The sequence below is a fragment of the Oncorhynchus tshawytscha genome, linkage group LG05 (genome assembly GCF_018296145.1).
Source record: "Oncorhynchus tshawytscha isolate Ot180627B linkage group LG05, Otsh_v2.0, whole genome shotgun sequence".
In the NCBI taxonomy this organism is placed as follows: Eukaryota; Metazoa; Chordata; class Actinopteri; order Salmoniformes; family Salmonidae; genus Oncorhynchus; species Oncorhynchus tshawytscha.
The window spans coordinates 55107052-55128472 of NC_056433.1; the positions used below are offsets into that span (position 1 = coordinate 55107052).

At 44.0% G+C, this 21421-nt stretch overlaps 3 protein-coding genes across 8 annotated transcripts in view; 1 reads left to right on the forward strand and 2 right to left on the reverse strand.

The window, feature by feature from the left end:
• Positions 1-3657: 3657 nt before the first annotated feature.
• Positions 3658-8104, reverse strand: LOC112251556 (ankyrin repeat domain-containing protein 24). Its single transcript, XM_024422535.1, has 8 exons — positions 8091-8104; positions 6899-7749; positions 6279-6589; positions 5612-5845; positions 5127-5303; positions 4345-4527; positions 4194-4259; positions 3658-4086 (listed from the first exon to the last, which is right to left on the reverse strand). Exons 1-8 carry the CDS (start codon positions 8102-8104, stop codon positions 4012-4014), a joined length of 1911 nt encoding a protein of 636 aa, XP_024278303.1. The 3' UTR covers positions 3658-4011.
• LOC112250884 (ankyrin repeat domain-containing protein 24-like) lies at positions 7763-18686 on the reverse strand. Of its 3 annotated transcripts, XM_024421405.2 has the most exons (16): positions 18089-18686; positions 17664-17735; positions 14992-15122; positions 13355-13443; positions 13117-13181; positions 12956-13013; positions 12761-12831; positions 12500-12606; positions 12146-12315; positions 11240-11262; positions 10860-10946; positions 10604-10726; positions 9603-9722; positions 9356-9488; positions 8967-9145; positions 7763-8420 (listed from the first exon to the last, which is right to left on the reverse strand). In XM_024421405.2, exons 2-16 carry the CDS (start codon positions 17697-17699, stop codon positions 8250-8252), a joined length of 1563 nt encoding a protein of 520 aa, XP_024277173.1. In that variant the 5' UTR covers positions 17700-17735; positions 18089-18686; the 3' UTR covers positions 7763-8249. The 3 variants fall into 3 exon arrangements, with proteins under 3 accessions (XP_024277173.1, XP_024277172.1, XP_024277174.1); XM_024421404.2 differs by lacking the exons at positions 17664-17735; positions 18089-18686 and adding an exon at positions 15488-15974; XM_024421406.2 differs by lacking the exons at positions 10860-10946; positions 17664-17735; positions 18089-18686 and adding an exon at positions 15488-15973.
• Positions 18687-19307: 621 nt separating this feature from the next.
• Positions 19308-21421, forward strand: part of LOC112250886 (SH2 domain-containing adapter protein D) — a 28812-nt gene continuing 26698 nt past the window's right edge. The window contains exon 1 of one of the 4 annotated variants that reach the window (XM_024421412.2): positions 19308-19451. The gene's annotated coding sequence lies outside the window, so the exon portion shown is untranslated. Of the gene's footprint in view, positions 19452-20016; positions 20106-20774; positions 21003-21421 lie in introns of those variants that run through there. The other 3 variants (XM_024421411.2, XR_006083448.1, XM_024421407.2) reach the window with 3 other exon arrangements.

Here is a 21421-nt window from a genome sequence, read left to right on the forward strand (position 1 = left end):
GGTTATTCAAATGTGCCTGATTTAGGGCTGACCTCAATTAGTCAACTGGTCGATGTTTGGTCGTTAGGCTGTTGGTCGACCAATAATGTTTTAGACGATCAAGGATCTCTGTACTTTGCTCCGTTCATCTTTCCCTCGATCCTGACTAGTCTTCCTGTCGCTGAAAAACATCCCCACAGCATGATGCTGCCACCACCATGCTTCACTGTAGGCATGGCCTTTTCTCATGGTCTGAGAGTCCTTTATGTGCCTTTTGGCAAACTCCAAGCAGACTGTCACGTGCCTTTCACTGAGGAGTGGCTTCCATCTGGCCACTTTACCATAAAGGCCTGATTGGTAGAGTGCTGCAGAGATGGGAGAACCTACCAGAAGGACAACTATCCCCCCAGAGGAACTCTGGAGCTCTGTTAGTGACCATCGGGTTCTTGGTCACCTCCCTGACCAAGGCCCTTCTCCCCCAATGGCTCAGTTTGGCCTGGCCTCTAGAAAGCGTCTTGGTGGTTCCAAACATCTTCCATTTAAGAATGATGGAGACCACTGTGTTCTTGGGGACCTTCAATACTGTAGAAATGTTTTGGTAGCCTTCCCCAGACCTGTGCCTCAACACAATCCTGTCTCAGAGCTCTACAGACAATTCCTTCAACCTCATGACTTTTTGCTCTGACATGCACTGTCAACTGTAGGACCTTATGTAGACAGATGGGTGCCTTTCCAAATAATGTCCAATCAATTGAATTTACCATAAGTTGACTCCAATCAAGTTGTGAAAACATCTCGAGGGTCAATGGAAACAGGATGCACCTGAGCTCAATTTCGAGCCTCATAGCAAAGGGTCTGAATACTTATGTAAATAAGGTATTTCTGTTTGTTTTTTATATAGATTTACAAAAATTTCTAACAACCTATTTTTTCTTTGCCATTATGGGGTATTCTGTGTAGATTGAGGAAAATATTTTATTTAATCAATTTTAGAATAAGATTGTAATGTAGCCCCCAGATGCATCGCCATGCGCCTCCCACATTTTGTAACAATGCGGAGGGGTCTGTATAGCTCAGCATTGACATGCTTAGTTGATGGTAGGTGGGAGAGGTACATCCTGTATAAACACAAACTCACTTCCTTGACAACAGCTCTGCACTACTCCGCGAAGCGCAAGAAGTATGAATGCTCTGATTTCTGCTGAGGCCATTCTTGCCCTGACTTCTGCTGAGGCCATATCCGTAAATGCCATAAATGCGCCCAGATGCACAATGCACTTCTCACTCCAAAATGCGCGCTCTCCTGCCAATTTGTGCACATTAATTGTTTCATAACTTAATTGTGTGAATTGTTTGCATTCCATTGTTATTGAATATCAATTCCCCATTACATATCACCAGTAGTACATTTACCATTAATTCCGATAATGTCTATGTTTATGCATTCAATATTATTAATCCAATGTTCCTGTTCTCATTCTCGGAGTAGACACATTGTTTGCAGAGTGCACAACCTATGCTACTCCTGTGAGAAAAACAGTTTGGGTTTGTTTAAATCCATTTAGGCGTTCTGTCAATTTAGTCATTGTCTTTTGTTTAGAGCGCCCTTGTCAATGTTGAGTAAGTAGGCCCATAGGGCTACCTGGCCTGTGCGCAAACCTAGTCATATAAATGTGCCCATTGGGGATCTGATTGGCTTAACGCACCACCACTAATGACCTGTGGAGTTTCTCAAAGTAATGTTTTCATTACCTCAAACAGCAAGAAAACGAAGCCTGTTTTTATATCCATTGAGAACGACAATACTTTGTTCCTCAATGTATCGGAAAAATCTTTCCAGCTCTCTCCCTTTCGATAACCACTCAAATGTCATGCTCTGATCCAGTGGAAACATAATACAATAGGCTTCTTATCAGTGCCTGTCTTGACTTGGACTGAAATATATTCCGGTACTCATTTTGGGTGCTGGTACTGTTTATATTTAGGTGCAGGAACTCCACAATACCTTTGAGCTACTAATATTCTTTAAGGGGAACATGAGCTTAAACAGTAGAACATTTCAGGTGCTGGTATTCAGCTCCGTTGAGGTCTTGTCACGGACCGGCTCATCTCCCGTAACAAAGAGGCAACAACAAAAATATATTTACTAACTAAAGTAAACTATAAACAAGTAACAATGGCGTGTGTAGTCAGTAATCAGTAGTGTGAGTGGGTGGTTGCAAAATAAAATTAATTAATGAATTAAAAATGAAAGTAGTGAGTGGTTGCGTGCATAGATGGTGATAATGACAGGTCTTGAGGGGTGCCAAAACAAATAAACCAAAAATTGACCGAGGTGAAAAGAGTTTCAGGTTGGATATTCGCGCTTTCAAACCACTTGAGCCACAGACTCCAAATAAGTGTCATGGTGTTGCGCACAACATTGTACAGGTCTTATTTTCACGATTTGGACCTTAATTCGCGTAAAAAAGCTAATAATCATGTGGAAATGTAAGCAGTATTTTGTATCCTGTTGAATTAGTTAGGGAGCGTAAACAAAGTACAAACTATTTTTAAATTTGAATTTCAATAGCTCCTTGGTCATGTGACCAACTGACCTCATAGAAAGTTCAGAATGTCCACTGACTACCCTTCTATATTGCACACCCTTTAGTTTGTCCATTTTCATCTCACATTTTTACATTACATTTTTAAACTTTCTAGTTTCAATAGCTCCTTGGTCATGTAACACTCAGTGGTCCTTCACACTGCACACCCTTTAGTCTGTCCATTTATCTCACGCAATTTTACATGAATTTTCTGTTTTTCAATTACTCTAATTTCAATAGCTCCTTGGTCATGTGACCTACTGACCTCAAAGAAGGTTCAGAATGTCCACTAACTACCCTTTGTTTGTCCATTGACTGTACATTGAACCTTGTCAGGTCACATGACCAAAGAGCTATTGAAATGTGAAAGTTTGAAAAATTCATGTAAAAACAAGAGATGAAAATGGACAAACTAAAAGGTGTGCAATATAGAAGGGTAGTCAGTGGACATTCTGAACCTTGTTTGAATCTAGTAGGTCACATGACCAAATAGCTATTGAAATTAGAATGTTTACAAAATTCATGTGAAATCATGTGGGATGAAAATGGACAAACTAAAGTGTGTGCAATATGTAGGCCCACTGAGTGTACATTCTGAACCTTGTTTGAGTCCAGTAGGTCAAATGACCAAGGAGCTATTGAAATTAGAAAGTAAAAAAATGTAGTATAAAAACATGTGAGATAAATGGACAAACTAAAGGATGTGCAATATATAGGGGTAGTTAGTGGACATTCTGAACTTTGTTTGAGGTCAGTAGGTCACATGACCAAGGCACTGTTAAAATTAGAAACATTGAAAAATCATGTCAAATTGTGTGAGATGACAATGGGCAAACTAAAGGGTGTGTAATGTGTGTTGGACCCAATCCACAGCACTCTCCCTTAATCTGGATTTATTAGGAAATTAGGCTAATGGATGTCAGGCTTTATGGGAGCACATGTCAGCCCCCACCGATATCCCTGGCCTAGCCTAAATCAGAGGAAATCGATGAAAAGCTTCTGCATGTTAGTCCTATCACTTTTGAGCTTTTAGTATTTATTTATCCAATAAATAAACATCTAAACAAGGAGGTAGAGGCAAGATTTTGGTTTCTTTCTATGTCTTTATTGTAAGAATATCATACAAAATATATTCAAACAGTAGGCTCATCACACAATTGAGACAAGAGATACATTCTTGTTACTCAATACAAGTAATTATCTATAAATGCATTTCTCTTTCTGATACCAGAAAACCATACCTGTCCATGTCTATCCAGTTCAACACTAGTCATGAAGGGGCTAGCCTCTGTCTTTCCAAGGCTACACGTACTGTATGCAGAACAGACCCGTTGCTTTCAGTAAGTGTGTACATATACTGTAGTTAGTAGAGGGTATAGTACAGTGATGGGTCCCATAGCCCGTTGTGTCTTGCATTGCACAGGGAGTACACTGCCTGTGGGGGTCAGTAACCCTGGTCCTTGTGTGACATCCTCAGGATCTGCAGTAAGAGCTCTTGGACCTCCTCATCCATCCGGCCCTGAGGAAGATACAACAAGTCTCATTCACATCCCCTCAACAACACTTCATATTGCACTGACCCGATAATGACGTGTCTTCTACAAAGGTGCATAGAGTTGTACTTACCTGTACAGCAGCCAGTAGATGGGATCGGTATACAGCTACAACTTGTCTGTGCTTTCGTTCCCAATCCTGTAATATACAATACAGACAGTATGCTCCAGCATTCTTTAAACCATGAACCTCAGTATTTGTTTTGGCTCAGTGATGCCCTCACCTGGAGCTCCTTGGAGAGTACAGCCACTCTGTTCTGCAGCGCCACCTGCTGGCCAGGGTTCACAGGGGGAACTCTCTCAGAGTGGGAGTGAGAGGAGGAGTGGGAAGAGGAGAGTCCCAGAGGAGGACTCAGGGCCCCCAGAGCCTCCTTCAGATGGAAAATCTCCTTAGACAGCTCCATTATCTAAACAGGGAGATCACAGATCCCTTCATTTCCCATGGTCTTTTTCTCAGTTCCAAATCACACTCATGCCCTCACACTTCAGCACTATGTGTTGATCTAAATGGAATGGACAGTAACATGGTCAAATTCTACCCAGCTTACCAGAGGGCAAGGGGTACGTTGTCTAATGACTTATACTGAATTTAATTCCACTGCTCTATTTATTTATCGCTACGTACTTTCAGTCTGAGACCGCCATTGTAAAAGTCATTTCTGCTGATGTTAAAGAGTGGGGCATTGTACAAAACAGGTCATCAGCGATTGTATCGTCTCTAACCAATCAGAGTATCAAAGCCAATGATTTTACACATATGTGTTCAGGCTCTGGCCCAACCCATCGGTTTCTTTGACCAATCAAAATGGTTTGAATGTGTTCGCATTCGAGAAGTCATGAGGGAGGATATCAAATCCAGACTCATCATGGAGAAGAAACATTAGTTGGTGTGGCGTTTGGCCTAAGCGATGTGGATGGGTAGCCAGACAAAGGGGTAGGGTCTAGGGGTCGATTTCCAAATAAAGTACAGTGTCGCTCAATTTAACTTCTACCATCTGTGTCTCACCTTGCGGTCCTTCTCCTTGACCAGGCCCTGGGAGTCCTGGATGTCTTTGTGGAGCTCCTGGACGTGGCTGGACTGGGCCTGCAGATCAGCCAGCTGCTGTTGCGCCGTGGCCACCTGAGCCTCGGCCACCTGACGTTCACTCTTATTAAACAGAGCTTCCCGCTGCACCTGGAACACCTGTTGGGAGGGAGACCGGGAGAAAGAAAGAGGATTTATTTTATTTATGGTTTCACACACCGGATAGATGCAGTGAAATGTGTTGTTTTACAGGGTCAGCCATAGTAGTACAGTGCCTCTAGAAAGGGGGGAGATAGATGAAGGGAAAAGGCTGTAAGGAGATATAGAACACACACATAAATAACGCAAAAGGAGTCTGTAGTCTGTGGCTTTTAGTCAACTCTTGAGGTAATGTTTGTCTCTAACTTTCTTCAAATTCTCAGTATTTTGGTAAACAAGAACAAAAACACACACACACACACACACACCTCGGTGCAGGTCTTCTCATGTTTGCGTGTGAGGTCGTTGAATCGGGCGGTGAGTGTGTTGATATCGGCCTGCAGTGAGAGGCGCTGGGACTCGTGGTCCTCCTTGGACACCAGGCCTTGTTCCAAAGCCTTCTGGGACCTCATGTCTCTCAGCTCTGTCTCCTTCACACTCAGAGCATCCTTGGCCTCTGCCGCACTGCTCTCACTGGCCTGCAGAGCGCGCTGCAGCTCCAACTGATACAACAGGAACAGTAGACAGCATGAAGTCAGGAAGTACTACTTTCATAGTACTGTCCAAGATTTTTACAACTAACCCAGGATAGACCAGAGCATGTCGTTTTCAGTGGGAGAAAATGAACCACAGTGGGCAAGCCAAGCAAGGAGTTGGGCCGAGCCAAGCACGAGCTAGTGAGATCCCATTGGTGTGTTTTAGAATTTATTGGAACATTTCCATTAGGGAGCGCCTACAATGTGACGTGCCCTTGTGCAATAACTCAATCTGCCCTTTGCACTCCTAAACAATGCCGTTTTTTAAAAACTTTGGCATATGGTAAAGTCCACAAAACGCAGTCCACTCAGTTTTTTTCAGATTTTAGTTTTGGAAACAGAAAACTGTACTGAGATCAAATGTTTCATCGATGAGAAAATTATTTCTCGTCAAGCTAACCTTAACTTTATTGTGCTCCTCCCTGGGTATAAGGTCCTGTTGTGTGGCCTGTAGCTGGGCCTCTAGCCTAGCCGTCTCAGTCTGGGCATGGCATCGCAGGGCCCTTTCTGCCTGCAGCTCCTGGGCTGTCTGCGCCAGCTGCTCCGACAGGGCCGACAGCGCCTCTGTGTGTTGGGACAGGGACACTGCGTCTCTCATGTGGAGGGTGTCCTGGGCCCGGCCCTCGCGTTCCGCACACAAACAGTCCAGAGCCTGAGCTGCTTCCTGCCTAGCCACCTCCAGTTCCTCTCTCACCCGTCTCAGGGAGGGCTCTAATTGGAGAGAAGAAATATCACAGACTTAGAGAGTGCTCTGATTGGTGAGAAGTGTCATCACGCAAGCCTCAAAAAGAGTTCTGATTGGACAGAACTGCCGTCACAAACTCAGAGAAACATGAAAGTCATTACATGACAGCAAATGAATGGTTATAAACAACTTATTTAAAGCTTACCACTGATTGACTACAGTGAAATAATTTGTCCTTGTGCCACAGAGAGCAAAGATGATCGATAAGGTAGAGAATATTATAATACCGGAATATAACAATAACAGGACACCAGTTAGACAATAGGGAAACACACCTGATGTGATGGAGGGCTCTGACCCCTCAGACCTATCTTCCTCCTCTTCCTCCTCTTCCTCATCTCCTTGGTGGTGTGTGGGGCTGGGGGGGCGTAGTCTCTCCAGCTCCAGTAAAGCCTCGTTCAGTCTCAGGCTGGCCTCAGCCCTCTCCCTGGCCAGCTGCTCACACTGCAGACCCAGGGTCACCTGCACCTCGTCCAGCTCCGAACGGGGAACACACTGCCTCAGCTCCTCCTCCAGCTCCCCCACACGCCCCTGTAGCCTCCACACCACCTCCCCTTCTTGCTTTACCACACCCTCTCTCCTTTCCCCCGCTTTCCCTGACTCCTTGCTCTCTGCCAGGTCGGCTTCAAGCTCACTTACCCTCTCCCTGAGGCTCCTCACTGTCTCACTCTCCCCTCCTCCGTCCTCCTTTTCACCCTCTTTTTCTGTTCCTTTATCTTCCAGGGCTGCCTGTAGTTTCTGAACTTTCTTTCTCAGCTGTTTGACTGTGTCATTGTCCCCTGTGCTCTCGCCCTCCCCCTCACTCTGTCCCTCCCCCTGTCTCTCTCGCTCTTTCAGCACCGCCTCCAGGTCCCTCACCCTCTCTCTCAGCTGCTGCGTCTCCTGGCCCGCCCCCTCCGTCTCACCCACCGTGCTCCCATGGCCCCCTGCCTGTTCCACGGAGTAGACCCCAAGGTGCACCTGTTCTCTCAGCTCCTCCAGTTCAGACTGGGAGTGGGCCAGCTGCTCCTCCAGCCCACACAGCCTCTCCTTCAGCTCCTTACTGCTCTCCCCCTCCATCTCCTCTGTCCGCTCCTTCCCCTCTGCCCCTGACACCCCATCTCCTCCCCCTTCCACCTCCTCACACCTGCAGAAAATCAAATCAATTTATATAGCCCTTCTTACATCAGCTGATATCTCAAAGTGCTGTACAGAAACCCAGCCTAAAACTCCAAACAGCAAGCAATGCAGGTGTAAAAGACAACAAACCTCAGAACTGAAGTGAAGTGAGAGGTCTAACTATGGTTGTAGAGGCATATTATGTTAGCTAGAATCTTCTAATTACAATACTGTGGCTGGCAGGGTTCAAATTACACACAGACTCTTAAATAGTGGGCTTAAAGATGCTAAAAATAGTGGGCTGAACCAGTGTTAATATTTTGAACCCTTTAGGGGGTGTCCATGTTGATTTAATACTTTAGTCCTTACCGGGGTGCCCTCATGGTAGTGCTCAGCACCCCAGGGCACCTCTATAAATTGAACTCGAACCCTGGTGGGTGGTGTGAATGTGACATTTTAGTCATTTAGTAGATGCTCTTATCCAGAAGGTATAAGGTGGCTCGCGTAAGATGGTGTGGGTGGTAATCCTTACCACTGTTCCCCTGCCATGCTGGAGGCCTCAGCTGAAGCCTGGGCCTGGGAGTAATGCTCCTGCAGAGCTTCAAACTCCCTCCTCAGGGAGTCATACAGAGCCGTGGGGACAAAGTCTGGGCCGGATGTCTGCATGTCAGTGTCATCTTTCTCAAACATCTCCAGCATCTGCAAACCGCACAAGATCACAGTACAGAAATAGTCAGTGAGGGTTTGTTTATTCTCTAGCGGTTGTGATATGTGTATCATAGGTTAAGCATCCTATTTTCCTATTGTCAAAACTTTATCAACTCAAGTCGCCAGTCACAGAACTCCTCTACTCCTCCTTGGTGACCGGTTCAGACATTATACCAGCCCTTGTACTAGCTCTCATGCAGTACACAGCCTCAGACACACCCTCCAATGGTAGCCTGGCTGTAACCCTTTGTCCCGATTCTGTCTACTTGTACAGACCATGACCCAGTTAGTGAAGAATGCCTGCAACCAGTCTCTGTGCCTCTCTGTGATGCTATTATTCTATTTCTAGCTGGATGCTACATCATAGGTCTATAAAGTGGTTATGACTAACGGTCCAATCTGACGCTGCTCAGCCAGCCTTGAACCAGCAGCATCATCAGTACTACTCTGGACTTTGAAGGGCCTTTTAATAACTCCCTCTCTATCAATTCATTAGCCGATGCTGTGTGTGTGTGTGTGTGTGTGTGTGTTTGTTACCTGCACTTTCAGGACCAGCTCCTGATTCTGTAAGGCCAGCTCCTTCAGCTGTCTGCGTAGCTCAGCCACAGTGTCTGAGTCTGCAGCACCAGGAGAGGTGGGGTTGAGGGAGTCTGCCACCCCCTCGTCCAGAGCAGAGGGAGACTCTCTCGACCGTCTGGAGAGCAGCTTCTCAGCACCTTCAAGATAGACAGAGGTAAATCAATGCTATATTTTGACTAACAAAACATCAGCCATTACCATGTCAGTAGCTAGAATTTGAGTGATGATTCATCATCTAGGTATGACGCTCATTAGGCTGCTATAGCCTAAGTCCATCTATCCAACATTTGGTCAGTTTAAAAAAATTAACAAACTGCCAGCAGTATTCCCTCTCTACCCACACACACCTGGGAAGTCCAGCATGTCGTCATCTGAGTCACTGGCACCGATCACCTGACCTGCCTTCAGCTCCTCCAGCTCAGTCTGCAGCCTGTCCCGCTCTGCCTCCGCCTGCTGCAGACGCTCTCTCAGCTGAGTCAGCTAGCACAGGGAGAGAGTGAGTTCACAGCGGATTTCTTTTCAGATATGAGAGGTTTCTAGGGAATAGGCGTTTGAGCTTGACTCAGGCTCGGAAGTGGACATTGCATGCAGTACCTCCTCCAGGGCAGTGTGGGCGCTGTTCTGCTGCTGCTCCAGACCTTTGATCTTCTGGAGCAGACGTCCCCTTTCCAGACGCAGTCTGCGGATCTCCTCAAACACCTCCTCATCCTCCATCTCACAGACACACACATAGCAATACCTATCAGTAATATCACAGCCGCACAGCAGCACCGTACTCATTAGCAGTCTCAAATTGAATACAGTAGATAGTCATTCACTATGTATTGTCTGTTACTGTCTACTACAGTCATAAATACTGATCCTAAAAATTGATATCTAAAGAGGAGTACCTTGAATTGAGATGTGTTAAGGGTTGTATACCATAAGGATAAGCATATTTTATCTCTTGTATGCCTAGTTGCTATTAGCGTTGTAAATGGAGGGTATATTACTGGTAACATTTACCAGTAAACTAACAGAATCTAGTGGCCTTTCTGGTTAATTCAGATGATCACAGGTGTCTGTAATTATCTCTGGTCTTCTGTGTGGCCTTATCACTTGTAAAATATATACAATAAAATATATATACAATAATACAATAATTTTAAAAATGTAAAAAAATATGACAAAACTATGAAACAAAAATATAACCCATCAACTTATTGAATAACATTGATGTTTAAAATGAGGGTTACAGCATTAACAATCCTTGATTTTTTACACACTTATATATTTTACTAGCTTTGTCAATAGGTCTTTGTTTTTCATTTTTTTGGAGCCAAACTGGTGACAGTTGCGAAAAAAAGTAAATAGTTGGAAGAGTTGCAGAGTTAATTGAAAATAATGCCATTGTTGATTAGATACTTTTTAAATTAGGCTATCATCTCTTGAACCATCTACTAGAAACTCATGGACAATATAGACAAAGATATAAAATAGATGACCTATTAATTACCAACATTGCAGAACATTTTGGTAACTTTGGTAAATTACCGGTAGTTTTGCAAACCTAGGTGCTATGCATACACTATGTAGTGGCAGGGGATGTAACTCACAAGGTTAGCCTGAGCAGAGCGCTGCGTCTCTGGGGACTGAGGAAGGGGAGCGGGTCTCTGGATCTGAGGCTCAGAAGAGGCAGGGGGAGGAGGGCTCTGGGAGGCAGGAGATGGCGGGGAGCCCTGGAACATGGTTATCAAAGTTATTATGAGCATGATTATCACAGCATAAGTAAGAGTTAGTAAGAATCATACAAAAAGCATTTTGATATGTCAAAGTAACAACTGTCATCCATCTCTGGAGCTGCAGTCGTACCTGGGGAGGGGAGCGTGGAGGAGGGGGGGCTTTTCTCTTACGGGGGGTCGTACCCCCTGGTAGGGGAGGGGGAGGAGGGGGCTGTCGCTGGAGGCACAAACAAACAGAAGGAACAGGGGAACAGGGGAAAGCAGGAGGAGAGGAGCAGCAAGGTCCATAACAAAGCAAGCAGTACTGTCGCCTAAAATGTCTTGTAATGAGACTTTTACTTGTTTTCCTTGAGATGTTACTTCAGCTGTTGTTGTTCAAAAGTTGTTGTTGTAGATCGAACATGTGATAAGAAGTTTGTGTTTGTTCCTATGTCGTAAAGTCTATTATGTACAATTCAGTAATACTGGCTATGTTTTCAAATGAAAATGAAATGATGAGTGGTAAGTTACCTCTTCTCCATTGCCCTCAGTGGCTACGTATGCATGGGAGAGACAAACAGCAAGGCCTTTTAACCTCTGGTCCATTGAGATTCAAGACACTCACACGCAATGATTTACACTGCAGCTAAAGCTAAAAAGCATACCCACTACCCACAAAAGCATACCCCAAAAAGCAAAATAAAAAAATCCTCCTATATCCTGTCGCACACAGTATACCACCACACAACAGTATACCACCACACAACAGTATACCACCACACAACAGCCCTACTGTAAGCTGTAAGCTACAAGACTCCTCATTTATCAGATACACCAGAGACATTTTAGGGACGGCTCTATTTTCATTCCCCTCCATTTCAAACAAAGCACACATCTGTTTTTCATAAATCAGCAAGCCTTTGTTTAAAGATAAAAGTGCAGCAAGCCTTCCCTCTCTGTTTCAGGCTGTTACAATTACCCCCAGCTGTCTCCTTCACCGACTTCCTCACATTACAGCCATTTCCTGGGGGACCAGATTGAGGCCATAACCCAGACCATAGAATTACATCTGATAGAAAGGATAAAGGACCATGGATTTTTGGTACAGTACACCCAATAGCAGACATCGTTTTGTGGCAGTTACCATGTCAATTGATTAAACATTTGAAATGGTACACCAAATATGGCCTCCGTTCACCCAGCAGGGAATATTGATTTGAATTAGTCTATTCTATCGATTATAATTCTATGCACCAGACTGCCACTGCCAGAGCCCAGAGTAGGGCTGCAAGTGCATAGTCGGGGTCCATTCCATTTCAAATCAGAGGGTGGATGGAAATTCCAATTCAACCATTGTAAAAATCCAAATTGAAATGGAATTGAGCCCAATCCTGCTGCAGTCAGCAGGTAAGACAACCAAAGGTTACCGTTGGTTACCTGGAGCTCTGTTTTGCAGCAGCTGTGCAATGCGCTGGTTGCCGGCAGTTGCGCTGTAGTGGGCTGCGTGGTGTCCGAGGGCGTCGGCCAGATGTGGGTTAGCCCCTCCCCTTAGTAATGCCTCCACAGTCTCTGCACTGTCACTCTCACAGGCCAACATCAGGGCTGACCTACAACACAAAAAAAACACAAGATCAAGAACATAAGAGGACACAACATATATTTAGCCCCTTATGAAACACTGCGGGTCTATCTGACTACATAGCCAGCCATCACCTTTGTCTTATGTTCACAGTTTGTTTTGCATAAGTCAATCTAATACAAAGCCTTGTTTGTTGAGTCTTGTTGAAGTACCTGCCCTGGCTGTCCTGTATGTTGGGATTGGCTCCTCGGTCCAACAGGAAAGCACACAGCTCCACTCTGCTCATCTGGGCTCCTAGGATCAGCGCGGTCACCCCATCCTGAGATAGCGAGGCCACAATGACTTAACATGGTTGATTGTTTCATGTGTGTTAGTGATGGGCTGTAACAAAACCCTGTTCACCCTTTAGTTCTCCTGGATCTGACTTGGTGGCTATTGCCGTACAGAGACAGTCTAAGGACAACGCCACTTACCCCGTCCTGGGCATCCAGACTGGCCTTGAAGTCCCACAGAGTCTCAGTGCAGGACAAGCAGCCGCTCACAGCTGCAGGAAGATGGACAGGCACCATAGTGAAATAAATGGAAGGTACAAAATGGTTGAGTTGTTTACAGTGTTACACATAGTGCTGTAATCAATTGTATTATACAGTAGCTAGTGCATTTCAGACCTGCGTGATGCAAAGCTGTCCGGCCAAAGCTGTCTGAGGAGTCTACAGACAATCTCTCCTGTGGGAATATGAGACGCATTTCACCAAAAATGCATGATAACTGCATACCTTATTTTCCATGTATCGTATTAATATTAACTGTGTCTGACTGTCTATTGCACCTGTAATAGTCTCTTCAGGCACTCAGGCTGGCAGTTCTTTGCTGCTAGGTGAAGGGCACTGAAGCCTTGGGGTTGATGAGGCCATTTCAAATCACCAAGAGAGAGAAGGAAAGAATGAGAGTAGCAAGAGAGCATGTTGTAATTGTTTTGACCAGGTATAGCCACAAAGCGTTACCTTGGCGGTCCGTGACACTAAATGTGTTAACAACATGTTCAGGTAATGAGACTGTCGTTTCACCTGTACCATCTGTCACGTTAATGTCTGGCCCGTGAGCCAGGATGACCTCCAAGCAGTCCAGACGACCTCGAGACGCACAGAGATGGAACCTACCAGGAAGAGATCATGTCCTTATGGTGATGAAGATAATCAACAAGATCATCAACACTAGTAAACTCAGCAAAAAAAAAAAAAAGTCCTCACAACTGCATTTATTTTCAGCAAACTTAACATGTGTAAATATTTGTATGAACATAACAAGATTCAACAACTGAGACATAAACTGAACAAGTCCCAAAGACATGTGACTAACAGAAATGGAATAATGTGTCCCTGAACAAAGAGGGGGTCAAAATCAAAAGTAACAATCAGTATCTGGTGTGGCCACCAGCTGCATTAAGTACTGCAGTGCATTTCTTCCTCATGGACTGCACCAGATTTGCCAGTTCTTGCTGTGAGATGTTAACCCATTCTTCCACCAAGGCACCTGCAAGTTCCCGGACATTTCTGGGGGGGAATGGCCCTAGCCCTCACCCACTGATCCAACAGGTCCCAGACGTGCTCAATGGGATTGAGATCCGGGCTCTTTGCTGGCCATGGCAAAACACGGACATTCCTGTCTTGCAGGAAATCACGCACAGAACGAGCAGTATGGCTGGTGGCATTGTCATGCTGGAGGGTCATGTCAGGATGAGCCTGCGGGAAGGGTACCACATGAGGGAGGAGGATGTCTTCCCTCTAACGCACAGCGTTGAGATTGCCTGCAATGACAACAAGCTCAGTCCGATGATGCTGTGACACACCGCCCCAGACCACGACAGACCCTCCACCTCCAAATTGATCCCACTCCAGAGTACAGGCCTCGGTGTAACGCTCATTCCTTCGTCGATAAACGCAAATCCGACCATCACCCTTCCTGGTGTAACTCGGGCAGTTGTTGTTGCCATCCTGTACCACAGGTGTGATGTTCGGATGTACCGATCCTGTGCAGGTGTTGTTACACGTGGTCTGCCACTGTGAGGATGATCCTCTGTCAATCCTGTCTCCCTGTAGTGCTGTCTTTGGAGTCTCACAGTACGGACATTGCAATTTATTGCCCTGGCCACATCTGCAGTCCTCATGCCTCCTTGCAGCATGCCTCCGGCACATTCACGCAGATGAGCAGGGACCCTGGGCATCTTTCTTTCAGTGTTTTTCAGAGTCAGTAGAAAGGCCTCTTTTGTGTCCTAAGTTTTCATATCTGGGACCTTAATTGCCTTCCGTCTGTAAGCTGTTAGTGTCTTAATGACCGTTCCACAGGTGCATGTTCATTAATTGTTTATGGTTCAGTATGGGAAACAGTGTTTAAACACTTTACAATGAAGATCTGTGAAGTTATTTGGATTTTTATGAATTATCTTTGAAAGGCAGGGTCCTGAAAAAGGGACGTTTCTTTTTTTGCTGAGTTTAGTTCTGAAACAAAGAAAGTAGAAAGGAGAATTTCAACTACTTACCCGCAGTGACACAGCTCGAACAGTAAGGGCCATTTCGTGGTGCATTTAAACTTAACCCTAGACTAATAAGCAAGTTCAATAACGACTCTCCATTGAAAGTGCTTCTTAGTCTAAGACTAGGCTTAGTCTGTGTCCGGGAAACAGGCCCTAAGTGCTGGTACTTACGCTGACTTTCCCTCCACGTCCAGTTTGGTGGGACAAAGTCCCTTCTTCACAATCAGGGCAGCTACTTTGTCAGGCTCGTTCTGCTCTACAGCCTGCAGTAGTCTCTCATCGCTCTTACTCCAGTCCTGACTCTGAGGAGACAGGGACAGATGGGTCACGACTCAGTCGCAACCTCGGGCTCATGATCAGAGCTAACCAAATTACAGTACATTCAGTATAGAATAAACACGGACCCCTATCTGATTACATACTATACAAAGATCTGAGTGATGACTAACCATCGGTCTAGATGAGACTGCCAGATCTAATACTGTGTGCCTCGTCAAAGTGAAATGACGATGGACATACGGCACAAGCTGATTGCTTCAATGGGGACATTACACACAGTACACAACATTTATTTTGAGCAGTTTTTGCCAGAAAAAGTAACCCGTTGAGAGAAAGTACAATGAAAAGACAGCTGAGGTCAAACAGATGTAAAAGAGAGTGTACCTACCACCAGTAAGCTGAAACAGGGACAGAAATAACGCTTCATCAGGCTCAGAGCTGACGATCGATAGAGCTAGGAAGGATCCATAGACCCATAGAGCGGTGCACTGCCTGATCAGAATTCTGACACACACAAACATACACACTACTCAATTGCCACTAGGCCTTAAATACAGCCTCAGAGTTTAGCACTAACTTAGCACTGACTTAATGACAAAGCATAAATGCACAGCATAAACCTCACTGAAAACAATCGACAACCCCATGCATGTATCAAAACAGAAACATGATGATGCACATACTAAAGATAAACATTAGGCTATACTTTCTTGCACAAACACACACACTGCTTCAGCCCTCTGAGTCTCACGATAACATCGCTCTCCATACGCAGTGCTCTGCTCTCTCAGCCAAAACACCTTCCCCTCTTCCTGTGCTGCTGCTCTCAGGGACCTACGTACTCAGTCTGCAGTCTCAACCTGGCACACACACACACACACACACACACACACACACACACACACACACACACAACCTCCCTCTTTTGGTGCCCTTCTTATTTTTCACCCCAGCCTAGTCTGGTACAGTCTTCTCTGCCTCCTCTCACAGTCTGTCCATTTATTTCAGTCAGCTCTCTCCCTCCCGGTGCTGTCCTACTTGGACTAGTTAGCCCAGCCACACTCTTTCTCTGGGCCTGTGTGCATCAGGAGAAGATGAATGCTCAGCAGAAAGAGGAGAAAATAGCTGGCTGGTAATGCCAAGGTAGGGCAGAGGGGACACGCTGATAAAAAAAAAAAAATTGTCACATACAGATAGACACAGTGAAATTTGTTATAATACGTCGTCCCTGGAGCAAATTAAAGTTAAGTGCCTTGCTCAAGGGCACATCGACAGATTTTTCACCTTGTCGGCTTGGGTATTCAAACCAGCAACCTTTCGGTTACTGGCCCAATGCTCTAATCGCTAGGCTACCCTCAACCCTATATAAATATTATAGAATAATAACATCCTGACTCGACTCTCGTCTGACCTGGACGCAGCCAATTACAGCATTACAAGTAACTGTCACAATAAGTGAAATAATACAATCTATTATTTTCATGAAATGAGATCATAAAGTAACTATATCCTTTACTGTTTGCATTGTTCTATCAATTGATTAACTCTGTAGAAATGAGGGAAGTGTATACCAACATTAATAACCAGTTAAGTAGGCTGTTTCTATTCTCTATAGTGTGCTTATGAGTGGTCTGTGTGTGACCAACATCGTGAGACAAATTAAGATGGATGATAAGCTACCTGATTTGTGCTCCATCTAGTCCACATAGTGTCATTCCCACTCGCTCCCCCTCCATATCTCTCCCACCCTCTCGCTTTCTCTCTCGCTCTCTCCTTCTATCTCTCCAAATGAAATTTTGAGCATCCCTCCCAGTGAGAGGGTAAGTCATCGACTGATTAATAACTTACTCTGTTCTCTCTCAGCTTCACCCCAGCAGAGCAACCATATCACTCAGGCTCTGGGGATCTCTCACTAAAACAGGCCAAGGCACACAGGAGTTGAATACTTGAGTTCTACTCAGAGCTTACTGTATAGCATAGCCACACAACGCTATAGCTATTAGCTACTTGCTACCAAACACAAGGCTCCAGTTGCTTGGACATTTAAGACATTAGGCTATACAAAATTAGTACAGAATGGTTCTTGTCTTGGGATTGATTACTTTATTTTCACCTTGACATTACAACCAACTGCATAATGGGATGGGGGCGATAGCAGGAAATGAAGGATTATTTGAATGTGTGTGTCCAGCACAATGTGTGTGTGTTTGTGAAGGGAGGGCTGAATAATTGAAGGCTACCTGAGAGCTCTGGTTACAGCATTGGTCTATAGACTGGCCTGCTCCCCTGCTGTACCCCTGCTGCTCAGTGATACTGACACCAAGCCGAGTGCCCCCCACACACACTGTGAGCACTGGGACCTACATACAGATAGCCATCAGACAAAGAACACCCTATCACAACCGATAGCAGTCAATATCAGGTCCCAAAAAAGTTTAAATAATACTTTTTACTTCACCTAAATACACCTACGAACTCTAAACGAAAACCTGACTGTGTTTGTAGATATCAGTGCATGAGGTGGATGGTTTTGTAAGAGACCGTCTCCTACTCTTGCCTCTTACCTCATTCTTCTTAAACTTTGCCTTGAGGCTCTTCATTTTGGTTTATAGCACTTTGCATCCAGGAAAGGGAAACTGAAAAGAAATACACCAATTTTCTCACCATAGCATTTCAATCTGCCAAACACATGTGGATGGCTAGCTTTTAACATGCATTCAAACAGGTTTCCCTTTGCAAAGCATACAATACAACAATAACCAGGTTTGATGAAGTCTTGTGTGATAAACCACCATATATTTTTTATAATGGCATCATTGAGACACAGGGCTATTCTCAGTTTGATTAAAGAAGCATTTAGCCTTTTGGGAAACATAACCAATACATTTACAGGTAATATTACAGTGGTAGTACATAGGTGATAAAAATGTAGTAGGCCAACACACATTAGGCTAAATCCTCAACATTCAATTGGTATAGAAAGAAATACCTGAGGTAGAGTGGCGTTTTTTGGAGGGGGTTTCTTCTGTCCCATGAGTTGCCTGCTGCCGCAACGTACACAACTGGTCCATCCCTTTTGGACTTTCAAATGCACCTGCCCTTTCTTCCAGATCCTCCAATCACCTACGCATCAGAAGCCGGATCGGATTTTGATTGGCAGGCGTACATGACAGATTTAGTGTGGTATGCATTTTTTTAATGTAAATATTGGGATAACGCATATTTGTCACTTGAGGATAACGATTCAACTTATATATAAAATAAAAGTAATTTCTCATTAGAAATAATCTGGTTTATTGCGATTAACCATGTTTCACTGCATTGCAGTTTGTCGTCACAGAGTGTATTGCCGCATATCCCAAATTGTAACAGTAACGTATTAGGTTAAATGTTGCAGTTTTGGATGACTTCGGGACTTGGATACATTATTTGATACATTTTAGCCAATCACTAAGACCAAAGCAAAAAGACGTAGCCAATGATGATAATTGGGGGGTGGGATTTAAGATCAGCCCGGAAGTGCAGTAGTGCACCAGGACAAGAGATGGAGAAGTAAACAGCGTCGCCTTAAAAGTTGAAAAAGTACAAAGCACTTTAAACGAAATGTGGCTTGTACAGAGAGCTGGGTAGGTTAGCTTACATGATAGTAAATATTAATGTTTTCTTGTAAAACATCACATTTTAGCTGAACATGGCTCAGGCAATTATAACGCTACAAATACCCTACACTAATTTACTTACATATAAAATATATATATCTAATTGAAACTACTGGACATTCTGTGTATACCCCTCCAAAGCAAACTGAATTATCCCTGAAATATGTTCTTTACAGCAGGATGGACGAGACAATGGCTACGTTTACACAGGCAGTCGAAATCGGATCTTTTTTTCCACAAATTGGTATTTTGACCAATCACATCCGAAGCACCATGGCAACGTGCTATATTTTACAGCGAAGGCTGCAGCAGGAGCGAACGCCAGCAAATAAACACAACATTGTTTCACCTTCTTTAACAAAGGACTCAGAAACAGGCAATAGGCTACAGCTTGCTTCACAGTTTCTCCACTAACGATGTACTGTATCTCGACAACGTTGAGTGCATGTACAGCCTAGTACAGTACTTTCCACAAAAAGTTTTGTTCGATAAGACCAATTAGTGAAAAAAAGATCGGGCTGCCGATGTGGGCTGCCGGTGTGAACACAGCATATGTGGATTGCCCCATAACAGAGACCTGAATGGTGGAGAGCAGAGCACTTTAGCCTGTCTCTAGGAACTCTGGTGTAGCTGGAGCGGGAGAGACTCAACCCCAGGATCAGCACAGACAAACCATACCAGCCAAACAGTCAGGTCAGTCCCCTGCAACAGGTATCACATCATATTTAATCAGATAGTTTATTGAACCGGTGTCTGTCATGAGAATGAGGGAAACAGACTGTACTTTATGCAGTTCTTTCAAATCACCAAGAGATGGCGACACATGCCAAGCATTACATTTACTATGCTGTTACTGGCCTTCATTAATGATTGTGTAAAAGTATTTCCACACAAATGGGTTTTCATTACATTTGATTTAATTTGAGTCCTTGGTGGAAAACCCAGGCATGTTGTTTACTCAAACACAACATTGTATGAGTAAATGTGATGTAGTGTCCTCCTCTCTCTGCAGGGGCCAGAGGGTACTGTCTTTCCTTCTTTTCTTGCTCTACTTCACTGTTTTGTTCCCCACTGTCCCTCCTGCCAGGCATACCAGCCTGGAAGAAAGACTTTGGAGAGTGTGGGAGCAGTGGTGGGCGGGGGGAGTTGTGGCAATGGCAGTGAAGGCTGCTGCTCAGCTATGACATCATCCTCTCTTTCTCCCGGGGAGATCGTGAGATCATGGCTGTCATGAGGCATTTATGGTGTCTTAACTGGCCCAGATAACAAAATCACCCACTGGATCGCTGAAATTGAATTAGCCTCTTAACAACTCTGTGGTCCGGACAAAAAAGGACATCTGTGGACGTATGAAGCCTCTTCCCCATATAACAATGTGCTATCTTTTGAACAGAAATTATATTTTCTATTATGTAGATTGTGTTTATTTGCAGATTTTGCTTCACCATGCTTTTCCTGGAGGGTATGGCAGGCACCGCACATCTATTTGCTTGCTCAAAATGTGTTTGTCAGATTGGTAACAGTTTGTGGGTGTAAGTGTTAATTATTGTGCAGAGGAAATTATTTTCTCTCTCCTACCAATTTACCAAACTCATTTACATAATGTTGAATGGCATAGCCTAATTTGCTATTAAGGCAGGCAAATCAGCAAGAGAGTGCTGGGATGAGGACAAATTGAGAGGGGTGGAGGAAACATTGCAATCATACAAAACTTGTATTCTCTTTTCATGCATTTGGAATCGTTTTGTTGTTTAATGAGAACAAGCATTTCAATGATTTGGTCAAGTATCTGAATGCCTGAGTATTTTAAACCTGATTTTCATTTAATTTGTAGGGCTACTACATATCATTTTTTTAGATGCAGCCTACTTTATTTTCCATAAGCAATTACTCTTATGTTATGGGACTGGTCTATGCAGAATTATTAAATGAAAAATCGTCTGACTGTAAAAGAGAATCCATTGTGAATCATGGAATGAACCCCTCCCCTTTAATTGCGTGGTTTCTCCCTGATTTCTATAGGTTTCCTTCGTAGTTGCTCTCACTTGCGATCAGTCGTTTCCCAGCGGAACTTTGCTGTTATTCTCCACCCTCGCACGCAGGCTGTCACACTGGAGCGAAATGATTGTTCTTTCCATATTTACGTTCATGGACAAAAGCTATTATTAACATAGGACTACTTTCTACGATCAAAATGAAGAAAAGTGGAATAAAACGCTCGCATACTGAGTGGTAGGACTGAAGGTGTGTCTCAGCGCAATGCACTTTCAGTATAAAAACTGGAATTTAGTGAAAAGCTTATTTTAAAAGTTGCAGAATTTACGTGGAAGTAGAATTACAGATTTAAGTGCTTAAATTGTAGTTTGTTTCAATGTTATCATCGTTGTCGATGGTGAAATAATGAACATATCAAAGAGGACAAGAGCAAAGGAAAACATGATTACAATGGGATGTTTTGGACCAATATGTTTTTAGCATATAAAGACTATTTGATATTGTATACTTGTATTTAATGCGTGTTAAACTGTTACCTGTACTGTTGCTTTTATGTTAGTTGTAAAATATAAGTGTGATGTAACATATTACTTATCTTTGTTGATTGCCTTCTGTTTTGAAGTTTGACACAGGTCAGGAAACTGTTTTGCTTGTTCTTATCCATGACT